Genomic DNA, 15,929 nt, shown 5'->3' on the forward strand with positions numbered 1-15,929 from the left:
CAAAGAGCAAAACAAACAGCTGGAGGACGTCAGTGGGGGCTAAATGGAGAGTCAATGCTTCATGCTGAGATCCTTCAATGGGACTGATGAAGGGTCTCAGCTCAAAACGTCGACCCCTCCAAACATGGGGACCGGTGGGGGAGAGAGAGACAAGGGGGAAGAGGGACCAAGGTGGGGAGAAAGGACCGGAGCTGGGAGAGAGACACAGGGTGGGGGGGAGGGGGAAAGGACCAAAGCTAGGAGAGAGACGGGGGAAGAGGGACCAGGGTGGGGAGGAGAGCGATAGGATCCTCACGTCCCCCCAGCTCGGCTCACCCCACTCCTGCTGCCTCCTCCGGGCTTTGATCTCGTCCACGGCCGCAGCCCCGCCACGGGACCGGCTCACGGCTCCGCTCCCCCGCCACATGTCGGCGGTTCCACACTGAAGACACCCTCGTCTCGTCTCGTCCCGTCCCGCTCCGCCGCCGCCACTGCCGCGCACTATTAACCTGGGCTTGTTGCCTCCGTCGCGCGCTGATGACGTTCGCGGCTCCTCGTCGCCCCCTGCAGCCTCGGAGGAGGTGTGGGAACTGGAATTTCCACCTGACACGCTCTGGTTTCATAAGTATTGGTGCAACTATGTGATTCTTTTATTAATTTAAATCTTGTCCTCAGCGGTTAAGCATCTACTTTGAGATGGTCAGATAGATCGATAGTGCAAAAAAGGAATAGTGAGGTAGAGTTGTGTATTCATTCGAGGGCCGTTCGGAAGTCGAATGGCGGACGGGAGGAATTTGTGTGTCCATGTCTCCAGACTTCTGGACCCGTTCTTGACGGTGGCAACGAGCAGAGGGCATCAGGTTTATTATCACCGACATCTGACCTGAAATTTGTTAACTTAGCTCAACGCAATACATAATCTAGCAGAGAGAAATAATAATAATAAATAAGACATAATAATAAATAAACAAGTAAATCAATTACGTATATTGAATAGATTGTTTAAAAATGTTCCAAAACAGAACTACTGTATATTAAAAAAAAGTGAGGTAGTGTCCAAAGATTCAATATCCACTTAGGGACGCCATCTTGGACAATGGCTCCCATCCACTCCATAATGTACTGGTTAGGCACAGGAGTACATTCAGCCAGAGACTCATTCCACCGAGATGCAACACTGAGCGTTATAGGAAGTCATTCCTGCCTGTGACCATCAAACTTTACAACTCCTCCCTCGGAGTGACAGACACCCTGAGCCAATAGGCTGGTCCTGGACTTATTTCCACTTGGCATGATTAACTTATTATTATTTAATTATTTATGGTTTTATATTGCTATATTTCTACACTATTCTTGGTTGGTGCGACTGTAACGAACCCCAATTTCCCTCGGGATCAATAAAGTATGTCTGTCTGATCAGATGGCAGAGGGGAAGAAGCTGTTCCTGAATTGCTGAGTGTGTGCCTTCAGGCTTCTGTACCTCCTACCTGATGGTAGCAGTGAGAAAAGGGCATGCCCTGGGTGCTGGAGGTCCTTAATGATGGACTCTGCCTTTCTGAGACACCGCTCCCTAAAGATGATCTGGATACTTTGTAGGCTAGTGCCCAAGATGGAACTGACTAGATTTACAACCTTCTGCAGCTTCTTTTGGTCCTGTTCAGTAGCCCCTCCATACCAGACAGTGATGCAACCTGTCAGAATGCTCTCCATGGTACAACTATATTAGTTTTTGAGCAATTGCTCTTTTTCTGATTGTTTCCCATTGTAAAATGATTCCCAGGATAAATAAACTTCAATCAGAATCTGGGCGTACGTAAACCTGCTGATGAGTCTTGGACCGAAACATTGGCTGTACTCTTCCATAGATGCTGCCTGGCTTGCTGAGCACTTCCAGTATTTTGTGTGTGTTGCTTTTATTGAGTACAGGAGTTGGGATGTTTTGCTGAAGTTATATAAGATGCTAGTCAGCCTTAACTCGGAGTATCGTGTCCAGTTCAGGTCACCTACCTACAGGAAAGGTATCAATAAGATTGAAAGAGTGCAGAGGAAGTTTACGAGGACTTTGCTAGGACTTGAGGACCTGAGTTATAGGGTTGAATAGGTTGGGACTTTATTCCCTGGAGCATAGGAGATTGAGGGGAGGTTTTTGATAGAGATATACAAAATTACGAGGGCATAGACAGGGTAAATGCAAACAGGCTTTTTCCACTAAAACTAGAAATAAAAGTCATAGGTTAAGGGTGAAAGGTGAAGTATTACACTACCTTTGATGGGGAGCTTCTTCACTCAGGGTGATGAGAGTGGAATGAGCTGTCAGTGGAAGTGGTGGATGCACGTTTAATTGCAACAGTTAAGGGATGTTTGGTTAGGTATATGAGGGGGCATCACGGGAGAACAGCGGTTAATGCGATGCTATTACAGCTCAGGCCTCCAGAGTTCAGAGTTCAATCCCAGCATGCTCTGTAAGGAGTTTGTACATCCTCCCCATGAAATGCATGAGGTTTCCTCCAGGTGCTCTGGTTTCCTCCCACAGTGTACTGGTTAGTAGGTTAATCAGTGATTGAAAATTGTCCTGTGATTAGGCTGGGGAAAAGTCGGTTGCTTGCTGGGTGGTGCTGCTCGTTGGGCCAGGAGGGCCTGTTCCACTTTGTATCTCAATAATATTAGTAATAATATTAATGAAATACAGGCAGGGGTACAGAGGGTGAAGGTCCAGGTGCAGGTCAATGGCACTAGGATGATCAGCAGTTTGGTATGGACTAGATGGGCTGAAGGGCCTGTTTCTGGCTGTAGCACTCTATGACTCTGGTTCCTGGTGAAAGATTTTCCCATCATATTGCCACAGTGAGCAAAATCCATAAAACACTTTTAAAGGAACTTCACCAGATTTGTAAAAGCACCTTGTGGGAGTATGGGAATTGTCCAGTACCTCTACTCCATCCGCCACAAGTGAGACTTCCCGGTGGTCAAACAGTTTAATTCCCATCCCCATTCCCTTTCCTGTGTGTTTGGTCCACGGCCTCCAGTTTTGCCATGATGAGACCGCCCTCAGGGTGGAGGAGCAACACCTCATATTCCGTCCGGGTAGCCTCCAACCTGATGGTATGAATTTTAAGTTCTCCTTCTAGTAAAGAAATTACGCCTGTACACCCCCCCCCCCCCATTCCCTACTCTGGTGCTTTTATGTGGGAGCATAAAAACTCGCTAATGGAAGGAAGGAAAGTCAGGGGATGCAACCCAAAAAAAGGTTTGAGCAGTTACAACAAACATTAGAGCCAGATAAATTGAAGCGTTATTTATAATTTAACTCCACAGTCTTTCCATTGTAAAATGATTCCCAGCCTGATGAAACATTCATTGTAATGTTGGAGCACTCGGACAGGCCAAGTTTTAATTTTTAATCTGCTGAGTATTCACCAGGAGTTTGCAAATCCCCAGTTGATTCAATGAGATTTGGAAAAGCAACGGCTGCTGTTAGCTAATGAAGACCTGATCAGCGAACGTTGCTCCAGACTCTCTGCCTGTTTTCGGAACAAACATCACGCAGAGGAGAGAAGCATTTGGTCAAAGTAAGTTTCTGAAGAATTTTTTGATGTTTATTTATTTATTATTGTCACATGTACTGAGATACAATGAAAAGCATTTGTGAGCATCCAGACACATGATGCCTTGTATAATTACATTAGTTAAAAGAAAGCAGAATTTGATATTCATATTCCAAACCTATACTTTCAACTTTATTTTTTACATAATTCTTTATTCTTTATAATTGTCCAGTACCTCTACTCCATCCGCCACAAGTGAGACTTCCCGGTGGTCAAACAGTTTAATTCCCATCCCCATTCCCTTTCCTGTGTGTTTGGTCCACGGCCTCCAGTTTTGCCATGATGAGACCGCCCTCAGGGTGGAGGAGCAACACCTCATATTCCGTCCGGGTAGCCTCCAACCTGATGGTATGAATTTTGAGTTCTCCTTCTAGTAAAGAAATTACGCCTGTACACCCCCCCCCCCATTCCCTACTCTGACCTTTTACCTCTTCTCATCTGCTTATTACTTCCCCTCAGTCCCCTCCTCCTTTCCCTTCTCCAGTGGTTCACTCTCCTCTTCTATCAGATTTCTTGACCTTTCCCACCCACCTGGCTTCACCTATCACCTTCTAGCTAGCCTCCTTCCTCTCCCCACACCTTTTTATTCTGGAACCTTCCCCCTTCCTTTCCAGGCCCGATGAAGGGTGTCTGTCCAAAATGTCAACAATCTATTCATTTCCACAGACGCTGCTTGCTGAGTTCCTTCAGTGTTTTGTGTGTGTTGCTCTGGATTTCCAGCATCTGCTGATGTTCTCGTGTTTATAATGATTGAATGTTGCATGTAGTGCCCTGACCGACTCACCACAGCAAATTACTAATACATGTAAATGTTCGTTTCTTAAGTGCCGTGTCGTGTGACGTGGACGGTCTTGGTCCTTCCATGACCACAATTGTTCTTGACAAATTTCCCTACAGAAGTGGTCTGCCATTGTCTTCTTCTGGGCAGTGTCTTTACAAGACAGATGACTCCAGCCATTATCCGTATTCTTCAGAGATTGTCTGCCTGGCGTCAGTGGTCGCAGAACCAGGACTTGTGATCCGCACCGACTGCTCATACGACCATCCGCCACCCATTCCCATGGCTTCACATGACCCTGATCGGTGGGGGGGGGGGGTGCTAAGCAGGTGCCCATGAGTGACCCCTAGGCTAGTGCTTTTCCCCTCCTTTGGTAGAGATGTATTTCCACCCCAGCAATAAGGCGAATAATGTTGATCCTTGATCCTGGAATGGAAAATACTATTATATAAAGAACATAGAACACTACAACACAGTACAGGCCCTTTGGCCCACAAGGTTGTGCCAACCTTTTAACCTACTCCAAGATTAATCTAACCCTTCCCTACCATATTGCCCATTTTTCTATCATCCTTGTGCCCATCTAAGAGGCTCTTAATGTCCTGGATGGCCTTTACCACCACCCCTGGCAGGGTGTTCCACACACCCACCACTCCCTGTGCAAAAAAACCTACCTCTGACATCCCCCCTATATCCATTCACTTTAAAATTGTGCCCCCAGGTATTATTGTGTAATAGTGTGTAGTGTAAACAGAAAATGGAACAGCGAAGAAAGAGTTGTAGTAACAGAGAACGTGCAGTGCAGTTGGACAAATGAAATACAAGGACCACAATGAGGTAAATCAGTGATTAAGAGTTCTTTCCAGGAATGAAAGAGTTAACGTATGAGGAGCGTTTGATGTCTCCTGTATTCACTGGAATTTAGAAAAATGAGGGGGATCTCATTGAAACCATCTGAATATTGAAAGGTCTAGGTAGAGTGGATGTGGAGAGGATGTTTCCAATCATGGGGGAGTCTTGGACCATTGGGAACAGTCTCAGCATAGAGAGACGTCCATTTAGAACAGAGATGAGAAGGAATTTCTTTAGTCAGAGGACGATGAATCTGTGGAATTCATTGCCACAGAAAGCTGTGGAGACCAAGTCATTGGGTATATTTAAAGCAGAGGTTGATAGGTTTTAATTAGAAAGGGTGACATAGGTTATGAGAAGAAGGCAGGGAAATGGTATTGAGAGAGGTAGTAAATCGGCCATGATGGAATGGTGGAGCAGACTCAATGGGCTGAATGGCCTGTTTCTGCTCCTATGTCTTATGTTCTTATTCTTTATCATGTGGGAGGTCAGTTCAGAAATCTGATAACAGGAGTTGTCCCTCAGCCTGTTGGAACTTGAAAGGCTTTTCTGTCTCTTGCCGAAGACAATCACCCTGCCCATCCACCGTTAACTCCCCTCCCGGTGGGAGAGGGGAGAGGAGAGAATATCTGGGGAGTTATCTTTTGTAACTTCTGTTACGTATCCCGTAACTGGATCACTTACCAGCAAAGATAGAGAGGTCCGCTGAAGTCTGATGGTACCATTTTTAAATGTTTTTATTTATAAAGGGGCACAAAAGTAAGGTTAATACAAACATTCAGATAACATACGTCGTCAATACTCAATCTAAAGCGCAGGTATAGTAATAATCAATAAGAAATAAGCTCTATCGTTGTCTAGGGGTAATATATATATTGTCCGCTGTATATCTAAAAGTCTTGCGTTCACTGCAGTTCCACCAGCTGCCGTCTTTTGGGGGTTCGCGGTGGTGCACTTTTGTTATAGAGAGAGAGATAGAGCTTGAATGAAACAGTTACCCGGCGGGTTTTTTCCAACCTTTAGGAGTTCGATCCGTCGGAGTCTCGTTGGGGGGTGGCCGTTCACTCGTGGCCTCTCCTGTAGCTGAAGCCATTATTTCATGGTGAGGTCACCAATCCCAGGCAAGGAAAAGACACACACGAACCTCCCCACCGGCTGTCGCTATTAAACGCTGTCACAGGATTTCTAGCATGTCTTCTGGTGCGTCTGGGGGGCCGTCTTTACAATCCCTCTTTTATCTGAGCTCACGGGGTCTCAGATGTCAATCAGGTTGGGATGATGCAATCTCTCTCCATCTCTCCACCCACATTGCCCGAGGGTATACACGTAGTACAGTTCCCAATTCACAAAGGTGTCTCCACGAGACAATGACCACAGTCGCCAGCTTTTGCCTTGCCGTGAAACGAGGGACACCGCACGTATCTCTCTCTTCTCTTGGGTCATTGACCCCCCCTTCACTAGGGCTCTTGTGATTCTCACAAAGGAGGGGGCTGGGATCATAACACTTCAAAACATTAAACTAGTTCAACTGAAAACACGGAAGACTGAAATGTGTGTCTAGCTTCGAGTTTACTTTAAGCGAGTTGCACGCGTATCACATGGTAATGTGATGTCTTATGCAATTCACACATTTATACATATAACCCGTAGTGATTTTTTTAAATGAACAAGAATGCTTAATCAAATAATATATACAAGATTGCTCAAATATTACTGAAATATTAAATACAAAACATGAGGTATGTAGTTGAGGTCTTTGATTATGCTGGTTGCTTTACTGACACAGTGAGAAGTGTAGACAGAGGTGTGGGGTGGGGTGGGGTGAAGATCAGAGATGGACAGGTGGATGAAGACAGGTGTGGGATGATGGACAGATGGGGGAGAGTGTGGGGTGGGGTGGGGTGAAGGTCGGAATCGGGCAGGTGGATGAAGACAGGTGTGGGATGTTGGATAGATGGGGGAGGGTGTGGGGTGGGGTGGGGTGAAGATCGGAGTTGGGCAGGTGGATGAAGACGAGTGTGGGATGTTGGATAGATGGGGAGGGTGTGGGGTGGGGTGGGGTGAAGATCGGAATCGGGCAGGTGGATGAAGACGAGTGTGGGATGTTGGATAGATGGGGGAGGGTGTGGGGTGGGGTGTGGTGAAGATCGGAGATGGACAGGTGGATGAAGACAGGTGTGGGATGATGGACAGATGGGGGAGGGTGTGGGGTGGGGTGGGGTGAAGATCAGAGATGGACAGGTGGATGAAGACAGGTGTGGGATGATGGACAGATGGGGGAGGGTGTAGGGTGGGGTGGGGTGAAGATTGGAATCGGGCAGGTGGATGATAGGTGGAAACACCTATCCTACTGGTCACCTTCCACCTCCATTCTCAGTCCGATGTCCAACAGACTGATGCAATCACAAAGAAGGCACGCCAATGGCTAAACTTGGTTTAGAGTTTGAGGAGACTTGGTATGTCACCAAAGACTCTCCCAAAATTCTGCAGATATACCATGGAGAGCATTCTGACTAGTTACATCACCCTCTGGTACGGTGGCACCAAAGCACTATATCACAAGAGGCCATAGCTCTGTCACAGCCACAACCCTCCCCACAATCTTCAAGAGGCAGTGCCTCAGGAGGCAGCATCCCTCACTAAGGACCCTCACCATCCAGGACATGCCCTCTTCTCATTGCTACCACAGGGAGGAGGTACAGGAGCCTGAAGACGCACACTCAATATTTCAGGAAAAGCTTCTTCCCCTCCACCATCAGATTTCTGAATTGACAAAAAACAATGAAGAGTACCTCACTAATTCTTTATATGCATTATTTATTTATTTTGTAATATATAATAATTTTTGTCTTTGCACTGTGTTGCTGCCACAAAACAACAAATTTCATGTCAAATAAATCAGAGAAAGTAAACCTGAATCTGATTCTAGTTCTGCTTCTCAGACCAAAACATCAACAATTCCTTACCCACTCCTCCCTCCACATACACAGGGGGTGCTCGGCCCACTGAGGTCCTCAAGCAGTGTGTTTGAAGCTCCATAAAAAAGTGCTATGTACCTTAAGGTTATTATAGCCAGGGGGTGTAGTGGGGATAGACTCCCCTCCCTATTAAATGCTCCCAATAGTACGTTATGCTAAATCTCAATCTTCTGTAATGTATTTTATTATTTGTTAATTTATTTGTGGTAATGTTACTTTACATGCAATGTATGTGAGTTATTTGTACTGTGTTGTTCACGTTGGTGCAGAGGGACATTGTTCTGTTTGGCAGTAAACATGTGTACGGTTGAATGACAATAGACTTGAATTATTGCAAATTGGATCCACAGTCACAACGTGGAATTCTCAGCTGCTTGTTTCCTTTGCCTCAGATGTCTGAAGAGATTCACGTTCAGGTAGCCGTTGGAATCCAGCAGACACCAGGTGAGTACTCCAAGTCAGGCACCTCACAGTGTGCTGTGGGAACAGTGTGGTGTTCAGGTTCTGTGGTCAATAGGGCAGAGGTTTGTGTCTTCAACAGGGTTTGTGGGGCTCTTCTGGTGGTTTGTGGAGCACTTCAGGCTGGGGGCTGTGTAGGTAAATGGTGGTGGGTAGGGAGAGAGAGAGAGAGGCTCTGTGTGTGTGTCAGACGGATTGAGTGTATATGTGAGAGACAGAGGGAAAGAGAGAGAGGGAAAAAGAGAGCCTTTGTGTGTGTTGTGTGCAAGTAAGGCAGATGGAATGTGTGTGTGAGAGAGACGGAGAGATTTTATGTGTGTGGGAGAGGGAGAGGGGGGAAGAGAGAGAAGGAGACTGTGTGTATGTGTGTTTTTGTGAGACTGTGTGTGTGAGAAGTGAAAGAGAGAGAGAAAGAGAAATTATGTGTGTAAGTGTGAGTGGGGCGAGAGAGAGAAGAAATTTTATGTGCAAACACGAGGAAATCTGCAGATGCTGGAAATTCAAACAACACACACAAAACGCTGGTGGAACACAGCAGGCCAGGCAGCATCTATAGGGAGATGCGCTGTCGACGTTTCAGGCCGAGACCCTTCGTCAGGACTAACCAAAAGGAAAGATAATAAGAGATTTGAAAGTAGTGGGGGGAGGGGGAAATGCAAAATGATAGGAGAAGACCAGAGGGGGTGGGATGAAGCTAAGAGCTGGAAAGGTGATTGGCGAAAGTGATACTGAGCTGGAGAAGGGAAAGGATCATGGGACGGGAGGCCTCAGGAGAAAGAAAAGGGTGGTGGGGGGAAGCACCAGAGGAGATGGAGAACAGGCAAACAACTAAATATGTCAGGGATGGGGTAAGAAGGGGAGGAGGGGCATTAATGGAAGTTAGAGAAGCCAATGTTCACGCCATCATATTGGAGGCTACCCAGCCGGTATATAAGGTGTTGTTCCTCCAGCCTGAGTTTGGATTAATTTTAACAGTAGAGGAGGCCATGAATAGACATATCAGAATGGGAATGGGACGTGGAATTAAAATGTGTAGCCACTGGGAGATCCTGCTTTCTCTTTTACAGAAATTTTAATCCCTGACATATTTAGTTGTTTGCCTGTTCTCCATCTCCCTCTGGTGCTTCCCCCCCTCCTTTCTTTTTCCCGAGGCCTCCCGTCCCATGATCCTTTCCCTTCTCCAGCTCGGTATCACTTTCGCCAATCACCTTTCCAGCTCTTAGCTTCATCCCACCCCCTCTGGTCTTCTCCTATCATTTCACATTTCCACCTCCCCCCCACTACTTTCAAATCTCTTACTATCTTTCCTTTCAGTTAGTCCTGTTATGAATGTACCACAGCTCTGAGGGGCCGAAGGGTGCGGGACCAGCCCCCTCCTTCCGGAGAATCGCAAGATCGCTATTAATTCGGGTCTTGGACCCAGGAAACGAGAGACAATGCAACGGATTTGACCATTGTTCTTAGAGGCACCTGTGTGAATTGCAACTCTATAGTACGTGCCAGCTATCAGGGACATGGACACCCTCGGGCAATGTGGTGTGGGAATGGTATCACCCTACCTTGATTGACATTTACAAATCTGCCAGCCATGATAAAACAGAGACTGCAGGAGGCGGTACTCTAGCGACGCACCAGACGGAGACACCATCGCTGATCGTTCCCGTACGAACGGGAACGCTGCTCGGGAGCCACGTGTGATTTGGTTCCCCTAGCTAGGGAATCGAGTGGCTAATAACCCCGAAAAGGATTCCGAACTGACAACGGGGAACTCACGGTCCTGAACACGATTTGAGTCCAACAGGCTGGCAAGTTTATTTTCTCTCTCCAACCCATGAACACCCAGCGGTCCCTCAAACGGCTAAAAGCCTTCATGAACTGGCGAGACTGTTTATATTTCCATCAGACAATCGTTTTACCCCTAGACAAATGATAGAGCTACTTCGAATTGTTGATTATTACTATACCCGTGCTTTAGATTGAGTATTGATGATGTATATTATCTGAATGTTTGTATTAACCTTACTTTTGTGCCCCTTTATAAATAAAAACGTTTAAAAATGGTACCATCAGACTTCAGCGGACCTCTCTATCTTTGCTGGTAAGTGATCCAGTTACGGAATACGTAACAACGTGGGGCCTCGTCTCGAGATTTGAAACCAAATTGGGAGGTCAGTGAATTGGGTTTGTAAGTCAAAAAATTTGGATCTGGTACGCGGGTAGCCAGACGGGAAACCAGCAAAGATGGACATGGATGAATTTATGAAAAACCCGACTCTGGGGGCGCTAGAGGCAGCTACAAAATTAGTCTTGGTAAATCTGGCGAAGGGGTTAAGCCTCACAGAGGTGAGGTCATCAATGAAAAAGCGGGAAGTGCGAAGGGTCATAACTCAGTATTACATTGGGAAGAATGTGTTCGAAGCTGAGGTATTGGAAAATATCCCTGAAAAAGTACCAGCTAGTGGGATGGATCAGCTAGAGTTGGAGAAATTAAGATTGGAACATGAATTTAAAATAAAGCAGCTGAGAAGGAGAAAGAACGGGCTGAGAGAGAAAGGGAGCAGGCGTTCCACATAAAGGAGTTAGAGGTGAAACAGGACCAGGAGCTCCAACTAAAGGGGTTAGAGGTGAAAACAGAGCAGGACCAAGCTGAAAAGCAAAGACAGCATGAAATTCAGCTAAAAGAGCTAGAAGTAGCCGAGAAAGAGAAAGAACGAGCCGAGAAAGAGAAGGACCGAGCTGAAAAGCAAAGAGAGTATGAGGAGAAACAGAAACAGAGGGAACATGACTTGGAGTTGGAGAAGTTAAAGAAAGAGTGAAGAGATCTAGGGTTAGATCGAAAGGAGAGGTTTAATGTTAGTCGGGAGTTGAGGGTAGTACCTCCATTCGAAGAGTCGGATGTTGATAGTTATTTCTTGCTTTTTGAAAAAGTGGCAGTAAATCAAAAGTGGCCCAAAGAGCAGTGGGTGGCGTTGTTACAAAGTGTGTTAAAAGGGAAGGCACAACGAGCATATGCGGCATTGTCCGTCGGGGAGGGGGAAGAGGAGAATTATGCCAAAGTAAAGGAGGCCATTCTCCAGAGTTACGAGCTAGTACCTGAAGCTTATAGACAAAGGTTCAGAAATTTACGAAAAGGGTGGAATCAAACGTATACCGAGCTAGCCTATGAAAAGGGTGTGCTCTTGGACCGTTGGTGCACCGTGGAACAGGTGGACGGGGATTATGGGCGTATCAGGGAGTTATTTTTGATTGAGGAATTAAAAGGGTGTGTCCGGAGGAGATCCGGATGTATTTGAATGAGAAGGCGAATAAGCCCATCTCGGAAATTGCTAGGTTCGCAGATGAATATGCCCTAACCCACAGGACAAAGTTTTCCTCGCCAAAAGGTTACCCGAGAGACCGTGGGAACGACCGAGAAAGTCCGCCGGCTGAGGCAGAGGTCCCGCCGGGAGCTAGTGGTAAGGTTGAGGGGGAAAGGCCAGGCGGCCCGAGATTTCCGGGCTTGACCTGTTTTAATTGTGGGAAGGGAGGACATATTGCCTCTAGGTGCTTTGCTTCGAGAAAGGAGCCAAAAAAAGGGAAAGCAGAGGTCCCTATCGGGTGTGCCGTGGTAATCAGTAAATCGACGAGAGAGCCCCGGGTAGACAGAGTACGAGAGGGGTCAGAGACTTGGCTGTCACCCGGAACCGTGTCCGTGAAGGGGGGAGACCCACCCATTCCCGTCCGAATCTGGCGAGACACCGGGGTGGAGCTGTCGTTGATCCGCTGTGAGATACTAGATTTCGGTCGGAGAAGGGGAATGGTCGCTGTGAAGGGGATAGGTACCAGAATAGAAATGGTGCCCCTACATCAGGTAATTATGGATTGTGAGCTGGTATCTGGACCAGTCGAAATAGGGGTGCCATCAGAATTCCCGAGAACTGACGCAGACATCCTCCTTGGAAATGATTTAGCCGGGGGGGCAGGTTTGGACAAGGGTGACACGGCCCAAACAGCCTGTGAGGATTGCAGCCCCGCCCCTCGCATCTCCAGTCTGTACCACAGGCGCAAGCATTCGCAGCCTGTCGAGAAAGGCAGCTGAGAAAGCGAGCAGTTTAAATCCGGCCAGTATTGATTTGGCCAAGACGGTCCTACTGACCCTGTACCATGAGGGTTCTGAGGGTGGTAAACCGAAGAGTAGTAAAGTGAAAGGGGTTAAGGGAGAGGAGTTAGATCTTCCCTTAGCGAAGAGAAAGGTCCTAGAGGTAGGAAATAAAGATGAGAAACGGAAAAAGCTGTTAAAAGGTCCAGAGTTGGACATGGATGATCTGTCGGGGGTGGCAGCCCTGTTTGAAGAAGTTGAGAGTTATCAAGGGGTTCCCGATAATGAGATGAAGGCAGTCCTAGATGAAAAGGATGCCATTACCTTGGAGAGGTCTGCTGGGTTGGCAGATGAGGTTGTTTCAGCCCGCGGGGTTGAGTTTACTCCAGAAGGGAGTTGCCCAGAGAGGAACTGGGAGGATCAGGGGAATTTAGAATTTGAAAATGGTACGGGTATTGAAAGCCTGGAAGAGGCAGGTCCCGTTTGAGTGTGTCCAAGATGTGGATGCACGTGGTACTGAACCTAGTAATGGAGCTCAGAAAAAGTCTGAGGTATTTGATTCAGTTGAAAAGGAATGCAGTCCCTGTGGGTCAGATGGACTGGGTTCAGTGAAGACAGGGTTAACCCTGGTAATTGGGGGAAGGGAGGGTTCCCAGGTGTTTGTACAAGAAGGGGTGGTGAACCTTAAAGTGGAACTCGACCATGGGGGGATAAACATTATTATTGAAGGGAATGGAAAGTTTGTACCGTAGTTCCCAAATCGAATGAAAAAAATTTAAACCCGGCAGCTCGCTTACCGAGTAAGTCGAGAGCTGCCGGGGCCCCATACGCTATTGTTATTCAAGGATGTGGAGTGAACAGGCAGCACTTGACAGGCTGTCTGGGAAAAGCGGGATTGCTTGCAGATCTTAAATTGGAAACTAATAGCATGATGGGTCCTGAAGAGAAAAATAGCAACTTGCTTAAAACTAAAGAATTGGGTAGGAATGGATTAGGTCTGGGAGCCAGTGTTGATACGAGAACTCCTATGAATAAGGCGGACGGGAGTTTACCCTGCCAAACTACTCGAGTTCCTACCATAGAAGCTCACCAGAAAAAAGGTGATGGTTGTGGTGAACTACATATACCTGTCTGGACTGCTCCTGTGGCTCCTCCCACAGACCCCTGCTGACTGCTCCTGTGACTCCTCCCACAGACCCCTGTATAAAGGCGACTGAGGCCTGTTGCCCAGTCTCATTCCCCAGGATGTAGTGTTGTTCATTCTTCCAGTCAATAAAAGCCGATACCTCGCTTCCTACGTCTCAGAGTGAGTTGTTGATGGTGCATCAATGGTTAATGGGGGCGCCATTTTAAATAGGAAAACTGGCTGTACGGGATTTTGACAAAGCATGTGAATAACCAAGACAACCCCCTTGGAACCTGCCTGTTAAGCTGAAATCTGATGCTACCAGCCTTTAGTCAGGTACAAGAGAAACAAAAAAAAATAGTAAAGGAAGTGCCACTGTACTCGTTACCTGTTTAGATGCTGAACTAAATGTATGACTGTATAGCTCTGTAGTGACACGGAAAGCTTGTGTATTGTGTTAGATTCTAAAATCCTGTAAGACTCTGTATCACTTCATTTCCACCACTGGTGAAAACGCTCTGAAGAAAGGGGGTGTTATGAATGTACCACAGCTCTGAGGGGCCGAAGGGTGTGGGACCAGCCCCCTCCTTCCGGAGAATTGCAAGATCGCTATTAATTCGGGTCTTGGACCCAGGAAAGGAGAGACAATGCAACGGATTTGACCATTGTTCTTAGAGGCACCTGTGTGAATTGCAACTCTATAGTACGTGCCAGCTATCAGGGACATGGACACCCTCGGGCAATGTGGTGTGGGAATGGTATCACCCTACCTTGATTGACATTTACAAATCTGCCAGCCATGATAAAATGGAGACTGCAGGAGGCGGTACTCCAGCAACGCACCAGACGGAGACACCATCGCTGATCATACCCGTATGAACGGGAACGCTGCTCAGGAGCCATGTGTGATTTGGTTCCCCTAGCTAGGGAATCGAATGGCTAATAACCCCGAAAAGGATTCCGAACTGACAACGGGGAACTCACGGTCCCGAACACGATTTGAGTCCAACAGGCTGGCAAGTTTATTTTCTCTCTCCAACCTGTGAACACTCAGCGGTCCCTCAAATGGCTAAAAGCCTTCATGAACTGGCGAGACTTTTTATATTTCCATCGGACAATCGTGTTACTCCTAGACAAATGATAGAGCTACTTCGAATTGTTGATTATTACTATACCCGTGCTTTAGATTGAGTATTGACGACGTATATTATCTGAATGTTTGTATTAACCTTACTTTTGTGCCCCTTTATAAATAAAAACATTTAAAAATGGTACCATCAGACTTCAGCGGACCTCTCTATCTTTGCTGGTAAGTGATCCAGTTATGGGATACGTAACAGTCCTAACGAAGGGTCTCGGCCCAAAACGTCGACAGTGTTTTTCCTTATAGATGCTGCCTGGCCTGCTGTGTTCCACCAGCATTTTGTGTGTGTTGTTAGAAATTTTATGTGTGTGTTTGAGAGACTGTGAGAGAGGGAAGTAAAGAGAGAAAGACGGTGTAAGAGAAAGAGAGAAAAGAGACTGTAAATGTGTGGTTTTTGTGAGAGACTGTGTGTGTGAGAGAGGGAAAAGAGGGATTTTATGTGTGTGTGAGAAAGAAACTGAATATGTGTGTAAGAGAGGGACTGTGTGAGTGTGTTTTTCTGTGAGAGACTGTGTGTGTGACAGACAGAGACAGACTCTCCCATACACACTGTTCCTCCCCCGACACATACACAGTCACACAGTGAGAGATTCTGTGCGTGTGTGTGTGTTTTTGTGTGAGAGAGACTGAGTATGTGTGTGAGTGAGAGAAGCTCTGTAAGTGTGTGTGTGTGTGAGAGAGAGAGAGAGAGAGAGACTGAGACTGAGAGAGCATTCTACCTCCCAAACTACCACCCCTCCCCATCCGGCATCTCCTGCCCCACATGTGGCTTGTTTGCGGGTCCCACAATAATTGACGATTGTTTGCTTCCACTACACTCACAGAGGAGGATGTGAGCGCGTGTGTCTTCAGTGAGAGAGGAAACATTTAAAGAATATTTGAGTGCTTTGTTTTTCACACAGAGGGAGGGGAATACCGTATCCAGAATGA

At 46.8% G+C, this 15,929-nt stretch overlaps 2 protein-coding genes across 2 annotated transcripts in view; one reads left to right on the top strand and one right to left on the bottom strand.

Annotated features, from left to right (window-relative positions):
• Window positions 1-465, bottom strand: part of tmco6 (transmembrane and coiled-coil domains 6) — a 59,940-nt gene extending 59,475 nt beyond the window's left edge. The window contains exon 1 of the mRNA XM_073067425.1: window positions 316-465. Within this exon, the coding sequence (XP_072923526.1) occupies window positions 316-406 (91 nt within the window). The 5' untranslated portion in view covers window positions 407-465. The remainder of the gene's footprint in view (window positions 1-315) is intronic.
• Window positions 466-6,355: 5,890 nt separating this feature from the next.
• LOC140739065 (uncharacterized) overlaps window positions 6,356-15,929 on the top strand; it is a 43,517-nt gene continuing 33,943 nt past the window's right edge. Inside the window, exons 1-2 of the mRNA XM_073067015.1 lie at window positions 6,356-6,414; window positions 8,585-8,636. Coding sequence (XP_072923116.1) covers window positions 8,585-8,636 — 52 coding nt within the window. The 5' untranslated portion in view covers window positions 6,356-6,414. The remainder of the gene's footprint in view (window positions 6,415-8,584; window positions 8,637-15,929) is intronic.

The sequence above is a fragment of the Hemitrygon akajei genome, chromosome 15 (assembly GCF_048418815.1).
Source record: "Hemitrygon akajei chromosome 15, sHemAka1.3, whole genome shotgun sequence".
NCBI lineage: Eukaryota > Metazoa > Chordata > Chondrichthyes > Myliobatiformes > Dasyatidae > Hemitrygon > Hemitrygon akajei.